The sequence below is a fragment of the Cajanus cajan genome, chromosome 8 (genome assembly GCF_000230855.2).
Source record: "Cajanus cajan strain Asha chromosome 8, NIPB_CcT2T_4, whole genome shotgun sequence".
In the NCBI taxonomy this organism is placed as follows: Eukaryota; Viridiplantae; Streptophyta; class Magnoliopsida; order Fabales; family Fabaceae; genus Cajanus; species Cajanus cajan.
Window position 1 is genome coordinate 35,180,322 of NC_138524.1, and position 19,501 is coordinate 35,199,822.

At 32.9% G+C, this 19,501-nt stretch overlaps 1 protein-coding gene across 1 annotated transcript; it reads left to right on the top strand.

The window, feature by feature from the left end:
- The first annotated feature begins 5,186 nt into the window (after positions 1–5,186).
- LOC109792515 (G-type lectin S-receptor-like serine/threonine-protein kinase At1g67520) lies at positions 5,187–9,876 on the top strand. Its single transcript, XM_083062719.1, has 7 exons — positions 5,187–6,556; positions 7,506–7,613; positions 7,718–7,917; positions 8,018–8,228; positions 8,559–8,796; positions 8,888–9,038; positions 9,115–9,876. The coding sequence occupies exons 1-7, from the start codon at positions 5,347–5,349 to the stop codon at positions 9,424–9,426; spliced, it is 2,430 nt and encodes an 809-aa protein (XP_082918845.1). The 5' UTR covers positions 5,187–5,346; the 3' UTR covers positions 9,427–9,876.
- Positions 9,877–19,501: the final 9,625 nt, after the last annotated feature.

Here is a 19,501-nt window from a genome sequence, read left to right on the forward strand (position 1 = left end):
AAGCCTTAAGGACCAATCGTAGCCATTTGAATCAACGAATGTTGGTAATAGCCACTGTGACACCCTCTACCCCAAAACTTATACATAATAAATGTAAAAAAAAACAAAATTCTCTTTTTGAGTAAATAAAATCTTTCATAATTGACAACCTCTTTCATGGATGAAATATTTGTCTCAAATATTATAAGGTAGAAGATTCACATTCGTAACTCATAAATCATAAAAAAAAAGTCAACACGTAAGTATCAAAACTCAAGAAGTTATATAAAAGAAAATATAGATTAATTCCAGCAAAGGTGACAATGTCTCCTAGTTAGGAATTAATTTATAATTAACTTCTAAATCATGTAATAAAAATAATATGATAAAGATACATATTTTGGTCTTTTATCAAGAATGTTCAAAATTACACAATAAAAGAAAATTAAGGCTTTTAAGACAATAATATCCCAAACTAAGCCTGGCTATGCCCGATGTCACATCCTATCAGAGCATGCCCAACTGAAGCCTTAAGCCTCATCGCCAACATTCTCATGATGATGATCATCTGCAACATAATTTAAACATATACAAGAACAACAAGGAAGTGAGAAACATCTCACTCAGTTTCAGGTGAAGAAATAAAGGTTAGATAGCACACACACACACAACAAATATAAGTCACATGGAAACAACATACATACACGTACACTCATTTATCATGCAATGATATCATAGACTTGACTCATAAATGCATGCATGTGGCGCCATAAGGAAATTTCACAATTCATCACTGGTGACCCTAAGGTACACCTGGTTACATCATTGGTGACCCTAAGGTACACCTTGTTAGCATGTTACATCGTGGGCGACCCTGAGGTACACCTTGTTAGTCGTGGGTGATCCTAAGGTACACCTTGTTAACATCACTGGTATGCAGCCTCAGCGGCACACCTGGAGTAATATATGCATATGATGCATGTCATACATTCATTATTTCATTGACTCACATTTAACTTATTACAGAATTCCATTTAATACATCATGTCATCATTTTTCATGGTTTCATAATCATAGCTTGTCTTAATAGTCCATTCTTATGTCTCATGTCATTTGTGCATATTTCACATGGTCATGTCATAAATACTCCTCATAAGGTCCACATAGGAATCCACAGAGATCCACAGAAAGCATTCTTATTCATATTAAAACTCATTTATTTTTAACATTAATTTCATATTCATTATTACTTCCAACAAGTAACAAAGTAGAGTAAACAGAAAGTAAAATAGAACAACAAGCAAGGGATTGGGGGCCAATCTGACAATCATAATATCCAATAATTATCCCCACACCCCCGAGCGAGGTTCCTCACTCCCCCCTTACCTGGATAAGCGGAGTTGAAACTAGAGCAGAACCTCCTCCTTTGGATTCCCTCTTCCTTTCTCTCTCTTTCTTTCTCTTTCTTTCTCTTTCTCTCCTTCTCTCTCTCTCTCTCTCTCTCTCTCTCTCTTTCTTTCTCTCTCTAAAATTTTCACTTCTCACTAAGTTATAAATTTTTCACCCCCCTGCCTCCTATTTATAGGCATCCTGATGTACCCGGAACGGCCCGTATTGAATTCAGAATGGCCCATTCCGGAGCCTTCAAATATACGTAAATTTTTTAACTGGAATAGCCCGTTCTAAAATCGGAACGAGCCGTTTTCAAAAAGCAGAACGGCCCATTCTGGGGTCCATGTTAACACACATTGACTATAGTTGGAACGCCCAGTTTCTAACTAAAATTTTTAGGCGTTTTTAGAAATTCGGAACGACCCGTTTCCCTTTTAGAACGACCCGTTCTGGAGAAATCAAAATTAGCCTCTTTTCTACTCTAGAACGGCCCGTTCCACTTTTGGAACGACCCGTTCTGCTACTTCAAAAATAACTTATTTTCATTATTTGGAACGGCCTGTTCCACTTTTGGAACAGTCCGTTCCAGCCTAAAAAAATAGAATTTATAAAAATTTTCATAAATAATTTTAAATTATTAAAAACCTCTATAAAATCCCTTTAATTAACAAAAATAACTATATAAAAATAAATAATAATCAGTATTGTATTATTAGAAAATTCGGGGTGTTACAACCACGAATGTTAATAAGGTGGCCTAGGGTGGGTACGAGTAGTAGCTTCCCATTACTCATCATGCTAAATAAATATCCACTCAATACCCATTTCCATCTCCATACGGGTATCTATTAAGCACACACTCGTGTATTTTTTTTTCAATATCCATGAATATCCGTTAAGCATGTACTAGTGTATTTTTTTCAAGATTTTTTAATTTAAAAACTAAATTTAATTATTAAAGTATTTGATTTCTATAAGTTTAAACAAATTTAAGATGTAATTATTGAATATTAGCGGGTACTCGCGGATATAAATATATACTATGATACTTGTATTCGTCCCGTTAAGATGAAAATATAAAAAACACCTATATCTAATTGGAAAGAATATTGATATTCTACTAGTTGTGAATTTCATCTTTCTATATGATTTTTTTTACATCTGTGCTAACAACCAATCATTTTCTTATCACTTTTTATTTACTTAATTTTTTAAATAATAGAAGTAGGTATATCTCTTTTCCAAAGTTTCAATCACTACAAAAAATATGCAATTTAGCGACCACCAAAATTGGTCGCTAAATTGCTAAAATCGGTCGCTATTTATCTTACGATGGAATTACCGACCGATTTTAATCAGTCGCTAAAACTTTGATCGCTAAGCTGTTTAGTGACGGAAAAATTTTTGGTTGCTGTTTAACGACCGAAAATTTCGGTCGCAAAATGGTTGAATGATTTTGGTCGCTGAAGTGTATGAGACCAAATTAGTGACCGTATAAATTGGTCGCTAAATATTTATTCTTTATTTTATTAAATTTTATAGACATCGCAAATTTGGTCACTACGAACCACTCATATTTTGCCTCTTAAGAATTTTATTTCACAATACTTAACTTTTTAGCATGTTTTGTCCTTAATTACACAATTTCTAGAAACTTTCCAAAAGGTCACCCATCCCTATATTACTCTAAGTCAAGCACGCTTAACTGTGAAGTTCTAATGAGATAAACTACCGAAAAGCAGATGCATGTTATTAGTATAAATAGTACAAATTAATTCATTTAAGTCATCCTCAACTATCCAATCTTATACTTATACTATCTTTGGATCCTTATCATTTTGGTATATCCAGACCGTTATAAATATATAATAATATATAATAATTATATTACTAATAATAATAATTATATTATATTTAATTAATCTTTATTTATATATATACTTACTTTTATAATTAACAATCTACTTATTTCTATTTAAAATTAATTTTATGATACAATTTAAATTATTTATTATAAATTTAAAAGTATAAGTAATAATTTATATATTTTAAAATGAGAAGGGTTATAATAACACTGATATAACTCTTACTAAGTATTACACCGCTCAATAACTTTATATTAAATGTGAATTTTGTAAATCCAACCGTTAGATTGAAAGTTCATATGACTTTATATATTTATATCTAGTTTTGTTAAAATTGAACAACAACTTGAAAGTAATCAAAATGCTCTTATTTTATTTGAATTATATATATTATGTCAATTTTATTTTACAAGAATGAAGTATCAAATCATCTTGAATTCATATAAAATTTTGTATATATGATCTAAGAGTAAAAACTTTCAATCTAACAGTTGAATTTATAAAATTCATATTTAATATAAAGTTATTGAACGATGTAATACTTAGTAAAAGTTACACTGATGTTATTATAACCCTTCTAATTTAAAATATTATTTTTATAAATTAAATTTTAATATTTTAAATAAATTATTAATTAACTTAATATATTTATTCATCTTAAATCTAAGATATAAAATTCAAAAAATGTATTTATCCTTGTTTTATTTTCTAATTATCAACCATTAATAAAATACTAATTTAAAATCTTATCTAGTTATATCATAATATTTTCATATCAAGTTTAAAACCAGATATTAGTTATACAAAAATATCAAAATCATATAGTAAATTATTAATAAGATTCTAGTTAAATAATTTAAAATAATCAATTTTATCACACAAAAATAAAGAAATACTAATAATTAAGAAAATATATTTGTACTCTTCCTATTAGAAAGAGAGAGGATGTTATAATTCTTTCTTTCCTTAAGATATCACTTCTCTTCTATCAATAAAATTTAAATATAAAAATTTATTTAAAAATAAATTTATCATAAGTTAGAAATATATATTATAAATATGAATCAAAATAAATAAGAAATTTTAAAAAACTCATATACTCTAATTAAATAAATGCCTAAAAATCCAATCGCAAAAACAAAAACTCTAAATATTTTTTCATATAAATAACTATTGGTATTAATTATGTAAGAGTGTATATAAATATTTTTTTATTATATCTTACAAAAAAATAAAATGGGATTGATACTCAACAACAATATTATCATCATTTTTAAGCAATTTATAATTTTTTTTTTAAGTTTTATTTAGCGATCGAATAGAATTTTGTGGCTAATTTTAACTAATATTTAGCGACTGAATTCAATTTCGTCGCAATTTTTAACTAATATTTAGCAACCGAATTGAATTCCGTCGCTAAAAATATCAAAATTTCTTATTTAGTGACCGAATTCAATTCCATTGCTAATTTTAACTAATATTTAGTGATCAAATTCAATTTTGTCGCTAAAAAATCAAAAAATTTTATTTAGAGGTCGCTAAATTTAACTAATATTTAGTGTCGCTAATTTTAACTAATATTTATCGTCGCTAATTTTAACTAATATTTAGCGAGCGAATTCAATTCTGTCGCTAAAAAAAATCAAAATTTCTTCTTTAGCGACCGAATTTAATTTGGTCGCAACGTTTTTTACAATTTAGTAGCTAGCGACCGAAATAGCGACCGATTTTCTAGCGACGACTTATTTTGCTCGCTAAATCAGTCGCTATTTTGATTATTCAGAATCAGTCACTAAATAGCGACTAATAAATTTCAGTCGCTAATTTCGGTCGTTACTTTACAATTTTGTAGTAGTGAATTATTGTAATAAAGTAAACTGGTCATTTTCCTTTCTTTTGATATGTAGAGGCCATACACCTATGCTGCAGAATTTCAAAGCCGAAGTAAGGCGTGAAACTTGTGATAAGATTTCGGAATGACCCTCCTTCAGGTCTTGTGAGTATATTTCTGTATTCTAGGAGATTTTAATTTCAGAGCTTAGTTTTATTTTCTTTTTATATTTCTGAAGTTTAACATACCAAAAGGAGACACTCTTTCATCCCTTGTGAAATGAACTCTTGCAGTTTAGTCTTTCCATATTTGAAGTATGCAATCAAGCTTAAGCAAGGGAAACCGCTTGCTTTCGTGTACTTGTGGCTGTGGTGGAGCACTTGTACTCATGTTAATGCAGCAAACAACAGTTTAAGGCCTGGTGATACACTGCACCACACAGAGAAACCAACACTATACTCTAAAAACGCCAAATATTATTTAATTTTTAGTAGAACTAGTAGTGATGAGAACAATTACTTGGTTATATGCAATGCAAATAAGGATGCTGAAGTTTGGATGAGTGATACAACCCAACCTGTTGACCTAGATTCTGCAGTTTTATCACTAAACCACTCTGGTGTGCTGAAAATAGAATCTCAACGTGGGAAACCAATAATCCTCTATTCTCCACCTCACCCTATCAACAACACTGTGGCCACGTTGTTGGACACAGGAAACTTTGTGCTTCAACAACTTCACCCAAATGGGTCTACAATGAGTGTGTTGTGGCAGAGTTTTGATTATCCATGTGACACTTTGGTTCCTACCATGAAGTTAGGGTTTAATCACAAAACAGGCCATCATTGGTTCCTGGTTTCGTGGTTTACTAAGTCACTTGCGACTCCAGGTGCCTTTAGCCTCGAATGGGAACCAATGGCGCAAGAGTTGATCATCAAGAGACGAGGAAAAGTTTGTTGGCGAAGTGGGAAACTGAGGAACAATAGGTTTGAGCACATTTCAGAAGATGCACAACGCACGTTGAGGTACACCGTTGTGTCCAATTCCAATGAAGACTCATTCTCTTTCACAACTACGAATGAAGATGGTACACTGTGGTGGTGGCTAACGGATATGGGGGAGTTAGCTAATGATAAAGTGTATGTTGCAAGGGCTGATATGTGTTTTGGGTACAACAACTCTGATGGAGGGTGCCAAAGGTGGGAGGATATACCTAAGTGTAGGAACCGTGGTGATGTGTTTCGGATAAAGACTGGTTACGTGAGTTACCAAAATGCAACCTCGGAGCAGAATACAAGTTATGGTTACAGTGATTGCGAGGCCAGTTGCTGGAGCAATTGTACTTGTGCTGGATTCAGAAAATTTTATCGTAATGGAACTGGATGTTATTTCTTTCACTGGATTAATTCATCGGAAAATTATGCTTTAGACAGTAATGGTGAAAACTTTTACTTACTGGAGAACATATTAACTCGTGATCAGCATAAGGGTAAGTGTAATTTATTTGATTCCTTCATAGCGTGTCATAATCCAAAACAGAAGACTTGGAAACAATACATGCTTATGTACTATATAGGATGGATTCTAGGCTCCACAAAAAATATTGAATAGTTGAAAGATTATGATGGATAATATTACATAATTAAATGGATAGTGATAGAAGAGTATTTTTTTTTTATTTTTATATATGTATGACTTAACTATATTTTTAGTCCTTTAATTTTGGGGTAATTTTTTTTTGGTCTCCCAAATTTATAATTTGTGTTTCTAGTTCTTATAATTTTAAAAAAAATATATTTAATTTTTGTATATATTTTTTGGTTTCTCAAATTTAAAACATGTATTTTTAGTCTTCAAAATATAAATATTATAATTTTAGTCCACAAATTTAAATTTTATTTTTTAATCTTGTAATCTCAAAAAGAATATTATTTTAATCCCTCATAACAACTAATAGTATATATGACAATAATAGATTGATACAGTTTTGTGGTGGTATCAATTGTGTTAATATGGTATTTTCAATAGTAATATAACATTACTAGAAGAATTTTGTGCACTAGATTTACAAATGACATTTAAGTTGAGGACTAAAATGATACTTTTATATATATTTTTTGGGACTAAAAATACATGTTTTAAATTTAAGAGAGCAAAAAAATATATACAATAATTTAAATAATATGTTTTAAAATTACAGAGACTAAAATGATAAGTTATCAATTTGAGAGCCCAAATTAAAATGATTCAAAAGATAAATATAAGTGATTCAATTTGTGAAGGTTTTTTTCTATCATGACTCCTAGAATAGAATGGACACTATCATATTACCTTAGTCACATACAGTCTGGCTTGTCTATCTCCTAACAGAAGGCAATCTTTTGATAGTGTTGAAAAATTATTACGCCACTAATTATATATGTATAAATTCTATGCAGGTACAAAAAAGTGGACATGGATAGGTGCAGTAATAGCAACTGCTGTAGCCATAATTTGCTTACTCATTATGTGCCTAGCCATAAAAAAACGAAAATATATGCTTCAAGGTAGTTTACATACTTTAAAAACAGTGTAGTACTTTACCAAACACAATCTATATTGATCAAATTTCAATATATAATTTTAATGTTTCACATATTCATTTAAACAGGGAAGAAAAGCAAAGGAATGGTGATGAAGATGTTACGTTTAGCAACCTGCAATCGGTCATCTGGTATGGAAGATTTTGAAATTGATTTAAAAAAGGGAAACAACTTAAAAGTGTTTAAGTATACATCAGTAATGACGGCAACACATGGATTTTCATCTGAAAATAAGTTAGGACAAGGTGGTTATGGACCTGTTTATAAGGTGACTTGAAGCCAATCAAGTTATGCATTAATAATTTTGTTTTAGAGGATTGATAATATATATATATATATAATTCTTTTTTTTTTTTTTGTCATTTCAGGGAATTTTAACAACGGGTCAAGAAGTTGCTGTGAAAAGGCTTTCTAAAACTTCTCGACAAGGAATTCTTGAATTTAAAAATGAATTAACACTCATATGTGAACTTCAGCACATGAATCTTGTACAACTACTTGGTTGTTGCATTGAAAAAGAAGAGAGGATTTTAATTTATGAGTATATGCCAAACAAGAGCTTGGATTTCTATCTATTCGGTAAGGGATATGTGAGAGTCTATTTAGTTATGTGTTCTTTAGGAGGTCAAAAGCAAAACAAAAGAAAATGTTTTCAGTCTTATATATGCAGCAGTTGCAATACATAAGTAGAGTAATATTGAGCTTTTGCTCAACTAAAATTTTCATTATTAGTTGTTGATGATAAATTGACTATATTGACTTATGTTTACCTTAATTACTAGAAAGTATCTAATATCTAGTAAATATATATTAGGCTTTTATAAATGAACAAAAATACTAGTCTAAAATGTCATATTTGCTTTATATAATTATCATTCTAACACATCACTATATATTGTCATTGGCAAGATCGTACTAGAAGCAAATTGTTAAATTGGAAGAAGCGTTTCAACATAATAGAAGGAATTTCTCAAGGATTACTCTATCTTCATAAGTACTCGAGACTCAAAGTCATTCATAGAGACTTGAAAGCTAGTAACATTCTTCTTGATGAAAATATGAATGCAAAAATTTCAGATTTTGGAATGGCAAGAATGTTCAATCAACAAGAATCTGTATCAAATACCAATAGAATTGTTGGAACATAGTAAGCATGCTAAACTCTCTTTGTTTGAAATGTTTTAGTTGAATGCAAAAAATTTATTGTCATGTAAGTCATAAATTATTTTTCTTTTTAGTGGTTACATGTCTCCAGAATATGCCATGGAAGGAGTTTTCTCTACAAAGTCTGATGTTTACAGCTTTGGAGTGTTGCTACTTGAAATTGTTAGTGGAAGAAGAAACAATAGCTTTTATGATGATGATCATCCATCAAATCTAATAGGACATGTATGTAAAATTAGTGATATTTAGTTATTTTTTGGTATATTGTTTGCAGTGTCTAATTTGACTAAAATATTAGCAGGCATGGGAGTTATGGAATGATGGCTTATGTCTACAATTATTGGATGCATCACTAAATGAGTCATTTGAGCATGATGAAGTGCAAAGATGCATTCATGTTGGTCTGTTGTGCGTTGAACAAAGTGCAAATGATCGACCCACAATGTCTGACATTATAACAATGTTGACAAACAAGAGTGCAATAGTTTCCTTACCTCAAAGACCAGCATTCTATGTCGGAGGAGAGATCTTTGATGAAAAATCATCTTCTAAAGAGTTGTGCACTACTTCTACAATAGAAGTTACTACTTCCATGAAAGTAGAATCTAGCTGAATAATTCAAAAAAAAATCTCCATGTTGAATTTCTTTTGATGTCTAAAGTGTTAGATAATGAGAGACATACTATATAAATCATTAAGTGTTGTGTAATCTTTTTAGTGTATGATGTGACTTTTAACTCTGTCATACTGAATCATTCTTTTCCCACTAGTATTTTCAGAATAAACACCCAATTTGGTCCTTGAAAGATGGTTGAGGTAGTCGATAGGTCTCTGAAATATTTTTGTAATATCTGAGTTCCAAAACTTAATTTAGTTATGTAAGTTAGTCCTTTTGTTATTGTGACACCCTTACTACCCCAACACATATATAAATATAATCATATAAATAAACTAAAGAATAAAATTTTTAACGTTGGTAAAAGGGTTCACATAAAACTTTCATATTCATTTATCAATAACCAACATAATAATTGAAAATAAAACTTGAAAGTTTACAAATTGTTTTCAAAATCATATTTACAATTCCAAATCCATATAAAATTTATGTCCTAAAAATCCTCTGCCCCGATGTCACAATATCAGAGCATACCCACAATTCAACTGTTGGCATTCTAGATGTCACTCGTAACCGGATCTTCCTCATCTAAAACATCCACAATTTATACGGTGAGAAAAGAAAATATCTACATGCAAAGTACATACAACCACATCATAATGAAATCATAATTCATATATATACAAGCATGTATCATAATTTATCAATCCATCACAATCCACACAATTTTACGATTAACAATATCATTTCCACATCCATAATTCAAGCTAATCTTACAATTAACACTATGTCAAGACCTCGCCACATCTGACACAAGTGATACGGGTTAGTTGCCTCACTCAACCCACACCATACTAGGGTTCGTATCATCCCTGATCATCCAGGAGTACGCTCGTCCCTGAAGCATCACCTACCTAGGGTTCGTATCATCCCTGATCATTCAGGAGTACGCTCGTCCCTGAAGCATGAGTGTGAGGAACCACAATCACATTACAATCCATACAGTCTCTTGCAATTAACCCTATGCCAGGGCTGCCATAATCGACATAAGTGGTGTGTGTTAACTGTCTTACTCATCCCACACCATGCTAGGGTCACGCCATCCCTGTAGCACTACTTACCCAGGGACCGTGCCATCCCTAGTCATTAGTGTGAGGAAACACATCGCAATCACATTCTTAATCATGTCCATACAACATCTCATCTCATATCACGATTTCATATCACATACACAATTCCATAGCACATACTCAACAGATAAGTCTAACAAAATAAGGGTTTACACATCCCTCAAGCAATTCACATCTAGATCATCAATTCTTATTAAGTAATATAACAATAACATTCATAAATTAATATAATAAACAATAGAATTATCAATTTAATATAATTTTAACATAAATAGTAAAATCCCCAATTGTCCCAAAACCTAGCTCACAGACACTTTTCTACAATTTCGTTCTCTTTCCCAGATCATCATTCTTACAAATTATTAGCATATTTATAATCCTCAACACATACAGAATCTAATGAGATCCTCAATTCCTCAAACAGAAATCATCCAATTTTCACAACCTAACTTACAAGCACTTTTCTATAATTTCGTTCTCTCTCCCAGAGCATCATTTTTACAAATTAAACATATATTTGTAGTCCTAAATATATATAGAATCACATAAGACAATTACTTCTCCAAACAGAAATAATAATAAAATTATTCATAACCCTAAGGGCTCTTCCTCTACCCAATTCCCTCATGTAACCCTACATATAAATAATCTCCTTTCCCCCGTACCTGGATAAATAGGAACTAGGGCATAACCTCCTCCTTTCTTTCCTTAAACAAGGACCGGGACTAAAACTGGGGCAGAACCTCATCTTCTGAGTTCCTCTTGGTCTTCAGAGAGAAGAAGAGGAAAGAAGAGCATAAGAGAGAAGGAAGAGAAGGTGTGTCAAAATGAGATAAATGAGGGCCTATTTATAGGAATTCTGGCTCACCTACCGGAATGGCCTGTACTGAAAGCGGAACGGCCCGTTCCGGAACTTTCAAGTATACACAAAATTTTCCACTGGAACGGCCCGTTCCAACTAAAATATTTTAAGCATTTTTCTTATTCCAGAACGGCCCGTTTCACTTTGGGAACGGCCCGTTCTGGAACAACCCAAATAGGAAAATTTTCTACTTTGGAACGGCCCGTTCTACTACTTAAAAATGGGTTCATTTTCATCATTTGGAATGGCCCGTTCTGGGAAATCAAACATAAGTATATTTAGTCATTTGGAACGGCTCGTTCCGGCCTACTGATCCACCTTAATTGGGCCCTTGGCCCAGTGAAAATTGGGCTGTTACAATACTCCCCTCCTTTAAGAAATTTCGTCCCCGAAATTTTTGTAATGGTAGACTCCTCGCTTCTTACTTTCTAATTCTTATGCAACCTCACTACCTTATTGATGTGCAACTCTATCAATTTCACCAAAGAATATCTAAGGGTAAGACAGGTAAACTTGGCGAGTCTATCCACTAAAACCCAAATAGAATCGATCTCTTAAGCGTCTCAGACAAACCTACAACTAAGATCTATCCCCTCACCATCTCACTTCCAAAATGGGACGTCTAAATGCTACAAAAATTCCTAAAGACTTCTAGCATACTAATCACGAGTATACAATTCCTCTACTCCTCAATTCACCTTAAGCCACCATGCTTCCACTGCACCACTCTGATACATCCTCCTAAGGTCCCGATACACCTCAGTAGCTCCTAAATGAATGTCCTTCCTCTAAAATCATCTTTCTTAGTTGAAGGTTACTAAGTACCCAAATTTGTTCTTGCACCTCAAACAACATCGATTCTACTCAGAAAAGTTGTTTATACTCCTACCAATCTTTTCCACTTGGTTCTCTAAGAAAGGCTCTAACTCCTAGGCTTCTCTAATCTCATCCATTAATTCACTAGTCACTTTCAACATAATCAATTCAATGCTCCTAAGGATAATCTTACACACAAAGCATTAGTCTCTAAATTCTTCAGTCAAATCCAACCCTTAAATCATCAAAAATAATATACCAGAGGTCATCATAATCAAGGCATCTGCCACAATATTGGTTTTACTTCTATGATCATCTCTAAAGATTAAGCACCTAAGCGTAAGTACACTTGGTATTCATATCAGTCCTCTAATTTCACCACTCCATCGACACCCAAGTCATACTCTTATCCATCACCTTATCCTATAGCCTTATATCTTGTCACCAAAATGAATCAACTAATTATGCTTCTCCAATTTTCTTCAACAATGCATTCGTTACTCAAGTCATACTTAGTCTTACACTACTAAGGGTAACCTTATGAGCCAAACTTAAATCTCTAATTTGAGCCAAAAGGATTCATCTCTCTAATCATAAGGGAAGATAAATATAAAGGTTTCCTACACAAAACATCGGTCACCACAATAGCTTTACTCAATTAACAACTAAGTTTGAAATATTAGTCCTCTAGAAATTAAACTATCTCTTTAGTCACATAATTAACTCCTTCAGTCAACAGATAATTAAGGCTCTAACGATCAATAAATACTTCAAGCTTAGAATCATATACATAGTGTCTCCAAATCTTAGTATAAATATTAAAGCTGCTAACTCAAGGTCATAGATAAGAAAATTCCTCTCATGAATTTTCAATTGCCTAAAATCATAACCTACTACCTTTCCTTCTTGCCACAATATTCCTCCCAAACATATCTTTAGAAGCATAACTATATATCACAAAAGTCTTACTAAAATCTAGTAGTATTAACACTAGTCAATATTTCCTTAAGAGTTTGAAAACTACCTCCTCATTTGTTATCCCATACAAAGGCAACTCTTTTCCTAGTCAATCCATTCAAAGGTAATAGTAAGCGACCCAGAGAAGTAAGCGAAGAAATGTTTTGGGTAGTTAAAAATAAACATAGGTCCAAGAATTCCTGATATAGATTAACCTTTCGAACTACTGCTGATTCCAAGGGTAGGCAAGAGACAACCTAGTGAACTGAAACATCTTAATAACCAGAGGAAAGAAGGCAAAAGCGATTCCTGTAGTAACGACGAGAAAAGTGAGAGCAGTTTAAACCGTGAACAACTATCTTAAAAATTTACTCAATAAATTTCCTATAAACTATCCCAATAAAACTCCTAATTTTACTAATTGACTTAGGTATCTCTCACTTAAGCACAACTTTTACCTTAGGTAGATCTACATTATACCTCCGTAAGAAATTACATGGCCTAAGACACTCACCTCAAACAATCAAAATTCATACTTAGATAATCTAGTCTAAATCTATATTGGATATATCTTCACACTTAACTCTAATATGATGATATCATATCCTAAGGTCAATCTCATTAACACACAAACATCCCCTAATTGATCCATAAGGCCACATACTTGCATATCAAATCATATTAGAATACCTCCTTCACATATACCATCCCTAAGCATGTATGAATTGATCATCGTTTACACCATATAACATGTACATGAACCAATTTTACTACATAGCATCATATCATTTTAATCAACCTTTCAATGACCAAACCTCAAAACATCACCAAATCTATTTTTATCCTTGTTATGCCTAAAATCTCAAAAACATCATGACAACATATATCTACCTGACACACAGAGTTATACTCATCCAAATGATTTCAAACCTATCTCAAATGAAAGCTAAGTGGATAAGCTACAACTCTTATGGACATAAGATTCCAAAAAGATCTCCTTCTTAGCTAAAAATTCAAAAAGCACTTCAAGTATATTCAGCGCTTACAACTAAACTTCTGATCACCAAAGCAGTCATAACTAAAGTTCTAGACCTCCGTTTTATCTTTTTCCAGTTCCATTGGAAAGATAATATCCAAAGCCACATTCTTCATGAAGACCGAAAAAAATTTAATTCTGTCAATACGATACTCATACTGTCACAACAAAACTGTAGTGAAAATATTTTCTACACCAAACAGCAATAGTGTATCAATATATCTAATGCCACAAAAATACCTCAACTCTTCCAAACTCACACCTCAACTTCCCATTCAAGCCTCCCACCAAAACAACTCACATATTTAGCACAACAGACTTTAGAAAATAAAAATCACGTGCTACCTAAACCATAAATGGTTAACATGCCAGTACTAACACTCAAGGAAACTACCGTCATTTCAATCTCTCACCAAGGAGACAACCACCTTAGATTCAACCGCTACTACTATAGATGTCAGAAATTCCATCAATCGTAAACTCTTAGTATACTCGACAAATCAATGTATCACTCACACCCAAGGTTCTAATAGTTCTAGTTGGCTAGCACAAGGCTTCGTCCACTATTACTGGCACATGTGCTCGCAACACGAGCGATACTATTCAACCACTACTTCTTACATAAGTAAGAAGTATCAAAACCAATGAGTAATCATCAACTAAGCTATATCATGTATTTCAGTCGAATTTTGAGAAAACAATATATAGGTACGACACTAACAACATAAGAGAAACATCATCATCATATCATTATCCTCATCCTAAAGCAAAACATTTATATTACATAATAACAACAAACATAATCAATCATCATACCAGCATATCAATAAGTTTCACAATTCATTTCACTACCTAATTCTTCTATCAAACAAGCATAGCAGACTCATAACTAACGGCCGATTGAATCGACCTGCTCTGATACCACTAAATGTGACACCCTTACTACCCCAACACATATATAAATATAATCATATAAATAAACTAAAGAATAAAATTTTTAACGTTGGTAAAAGGGTTCACATAAAACCTTCATATTCATTTATCAATAACCAACATAATAATTGAAAATAAAACTTGAAAGTTTACAAATTGTTTTCAAAATCATATTTACAATTCCAAATCCATATAAAATCTATGTCCTAAAAATCCTCTGCCCCGATGTCACAATATCAGAGCATACCCACAATTCAACTGTTGGCATTCTAGATGTCACTCGTAACCGGATCTTCCTCACCTAAAACATCCACAATTTATACGGTGAGAAAAGAAAATATCTACATGCAAAGTACATACAACCACATCATAATGAAATCATAATTCATATATATACAAGCATGTATCATAATTTATCAATCCATCACAATCCACACAATTTTACGATTAACAATATCATTTCCACATCCATAATTCAAGCCAATCTTACAATTAACACTATGCCAAGACCTCGCCACATCTGACACAAGTGATACGGGTTAATTGCCTCACTCAACCCACACCGTACTAGGGTTCGTATCATCCCTGATCATCCAGGAGTACGCTCGTCCCTGAAGCATCACCTACCTAGGCTTCGTATCATCCCTGATCATTCAGGAGTACGCTCGTCCCTGAAACATGAGTGTGAGGAACCACAATCACATTACAATCCATACAGTCTCTTGCAATTAACCCTATGCCAGGGCTGCCACAATCGACATAAGTGGTGTGTGTTAACTGTCTTACTCATCCCACACCATGCTAGGGTCACGCCCTCCCTGTAGCACCACTTACCCAGGGGCCGTGCCATCCCTAGTCATTAGTGTGAGGAAACACATCACAATCACATTCTTAATCATGTCCATACAACATCTCATCTCATATCACGATTTCATATCACATACACAATTCTATATCACATACTCAACAGATAAGTCTAACAAAATAAGGGTTTACACATCCCTCAAGCAATTCACATCTAGATCATCAATTCTTATTAAGTAATATAACAATAACATTCATAAATTAATATAATAAACAATAGAATTATCAATTTAATATAATTTTAACATAAATAGTAAAATCCCCAATTGTCCCAAAACCTAGCTCACAGGCACTTTTCTACAATTTCGTTCTCTTTCCCAGATCATCATTCTTACAAATTATTAGCATATTTATAATCCTCAACACATACAGAATCTAATGAGATCCTCAATTCCTCAAACAGAAATCATCCAATTTTCACAACCTAACTTACAGACACTTTTCTATAGTTTCGTTCTCTCTCCCAGAGCATCATTTTTACAAATTAAACATATATTCGTAGTCCTAAATATATATAGAATCACATAAGACAATTAATTCTCCAAACAGAAATAATTATAAAATTATTCATAACCCTAAGGGCTCTTCCTCTACCCAATTCCCTCATGTAACCCTACATATAAATAATCTCATTTTCCCCCGTACCTGGGTAAATAGGAACTAGGGCATAACCTCCTCCTTTCTTTCCTTAAACAAGGACCGGGACTAAAACTGGGGCAGAACCTCATCTTCTGAGTTCCTCTTGGTCTTCAGAGAGAAGAAGAGGAAAGAAGAGCATAAGAGAGAAGGAAGAGAAGGTGTGATGGAATCCCTCCTTCCATGAATGATGGCGTGTGAAGGGAGACTCCTTGCCCTTGATCTAGGTTCAACAAGGTAGACAAAAAGGAATTTTATGGTGGATGAAAGGGTGATAGGCGTGAACAAGGTGTTTTGGGCGGAAGCACTTAGGGTGGTGGTGTATGGGTGCTCAAAGTTGGCTCACTCCAAGGTAGGTGGAGGCCACTCTAGGTTTCCTATTCTCCAAGGGTGGAGATAGGAGGAGGCTAGCCGAAACTACCCTAGTGACTAAGGAGAGGATTTGAGGCACAAAAGGCTCACTCAAATTCATATATTCCAAAGTATTTACAAGGTGTGGTGCATTGGGTATTTATAGGAGGGGAGGCATCTAGGGTTGCATTTGGAGTAGGCAAATGCATTCTAAATGAAATGCAAATGAACCCTAGATGCAACTTGGTGGCCAAGGATGGAATCTTTGGGTTTAGATTGGCTATATCTAGGTGCATGATAAGACCATGCAACCTTTGCCCTCCACTTGGGCCTAAGCCTTTCTAACACCAAAAATAGACCCAATAGGCACCAAAAATATGTGTCACCCTCTAATTAACACCCTAGCCCAAAATTAAAAACCCTAATCATCTAAAGCACCCCATAATACAAGGGTAAAATGGGAAATACAAAGAAAATAAATTCTAAGTCCTAAATACCCCAAAATACAAGGGTAAAATTGGAAATACAAGTAAAATAAATTCTATGACTAAAATACCCCAAAATACAAGGGTAAAAATGGAAAACAAAGACAAATGTCATAAAAACCTAGCTAAGGCCCAAAAGTGGGCTTATTCCTCTTTATGGTTTTTCATCACTAACCCATTCCTCTTGCCTCCTTCAATATGTCACCTCTTGGTTTTCTTGGTCTTAGTATTATTCCATCACTAACCCTAGAGAGAAGGAAGAGAAGGTGTGTCAAAATGAGAGAAATGAGGGCCTATTTATAGGAATTCTGGCTCACCTACCGGAATGGCCTGTACTAAAAGCGGAACGGCTCGTTCCGGAACCTTCAAGTATACACAAAATTTTCCACTGGTACAACCCGTTCCAACTAAAATATTTTAAGCATTTTTCTTATTCCGGAACGGCCCGTTTCACTTTGGGAACGGCCCGTTCTGGAACAACCCAAATAGGCAAATTTTCTACTTTGGAACGGCCCATTCTGCTACTTAAAAATGGGTTCATTTTCATCGTTTGGAACGGCCCGTTCCACTTTTGGAACGGCCTATTCTGGGAAATCAAACATAGGTATATTTAGTCATTTGGAACGGCCCGTTCCAATTTTGGAATTGCCCGTTCCGGGCTACTGATCCACCTTAATTGGGCCCTTGGCCCGGTGAAAATTGGGCTGTTACAGTTATACTTGTTAGTTACTAATTTTGTAGGTCTCATGACAAGTCAATAGTTAATTGCCATAATGGCATGTATTCTCTCTCCTAGGTTTCTATTCATTGTGTCCATTTGTCAAAGAAAGAAATTGTAGTTGTTTGAATGAGCCTACACTAGTAAAGACAACTCGAATGCCAAACTATTAAGTGGAAAGAAAACCCAAAAAAATAGAATCATCAATAACAAAATTATGATACCTTTGGGAAAGGACAAGTGAAAAAAAATTCCCTGGGTTTCTAGTTGTTCATGAAACCCATAACAGACATTGTTGCAACAGTAGTATAGAGGATCATTACCACTAAGCTCTTAGGTGCTTCTACCAAAGGAGTTTTGCAATTCAATACACATAGTAGAAACACCCATATTCGATTTATGCATCATTCTTTGAGATCTTTTAGAACAACAACTCATTTCGCTAAAATCCGAATTCAATAATTTAGGATTAACAATCCTAAAACTATAGCCAAAACAAATGAAAAAATTATTGATGGATGAGACAAAAAAATCTAAGTACAAGAAACCTTATAAAACCCAACAACAACCTTCCATTTTAATCAAAGTACCAATGGCCAAAATATTTAAACACGATAAAGTGTTCATTGGTGATTGAAAAGTACTAAAATCCTTGCATTATGGTCCATATTAGGTTATTAGGAGAGAGAAAAATCAATTGAAAGAGAATAGGTGTTAACCTAACACTTAATTACTAATTGTATAAGAAATTAACAAAGTTAGTAATTAGTTATAATAGAAAGATTAACTTGCATAATAGATTTAAAATTTATAAACACAAATACAACAAAAAATATTTTAAGGACTTATCGACCATGTAACACCCTATTTTTCATAAAATATAATATAAATATTTTATTAATAATTTTGATATTTTTATTTTTACTGATCAGAGCTGATTAATATTTATTTTATTATTAATTAGCTATATTTTGTGATCAATAAATATGTTGGTTTTAGTAACTATTGGTAATTATTTTTATTTGAATTTATTGTGAGGTTTTATAATTAAAGGTTATATTATTTAATTATTTATTAAATAAGGAAAGGAATTTTGGGAATAACTATGATTGACGTTTCTAACTAAAAGGTTAAAGGGGGGTTAAGTTCTTTGAAAAGAAAGAAAGAAAGAACTTGTAAGATCAAAAGGAAGTCTGAAGAATCAAAGGACAATCCGAAATCCCTTGAGGTGTTATCGATTTTTATGATAACAAACAATTTTCTAAATAGATTAGAGTTTTATAA

What these genes read in the sequence shown, in the direction of transcription:
- LOC109792515 (XM_083062719.1), top strand. Translation starts at nt 5,347, where the DNA reads ATGAACTCTTGCAGTTTAGTCTTTCCATATTTGAAGTATGCAATCAAG. An exon ending in AACTCGTGATCAGCATAAGG is followed by an intron (nt 6,557 to 7,505) that starts GTAAGTGTAATT and finishes AATTCTATGCAG; the next exon opens with GTACAAAAAAGTGGACATGG. An exon ending in AATAGAATTGTTGGAACATA is followed by an intron (nt 8,797 to 8,887) that starts GTAAGCATGCTA and finishes TTTTCTTTTTAG; the next exon opens with TGGTTACATGTCTCCAGAAT.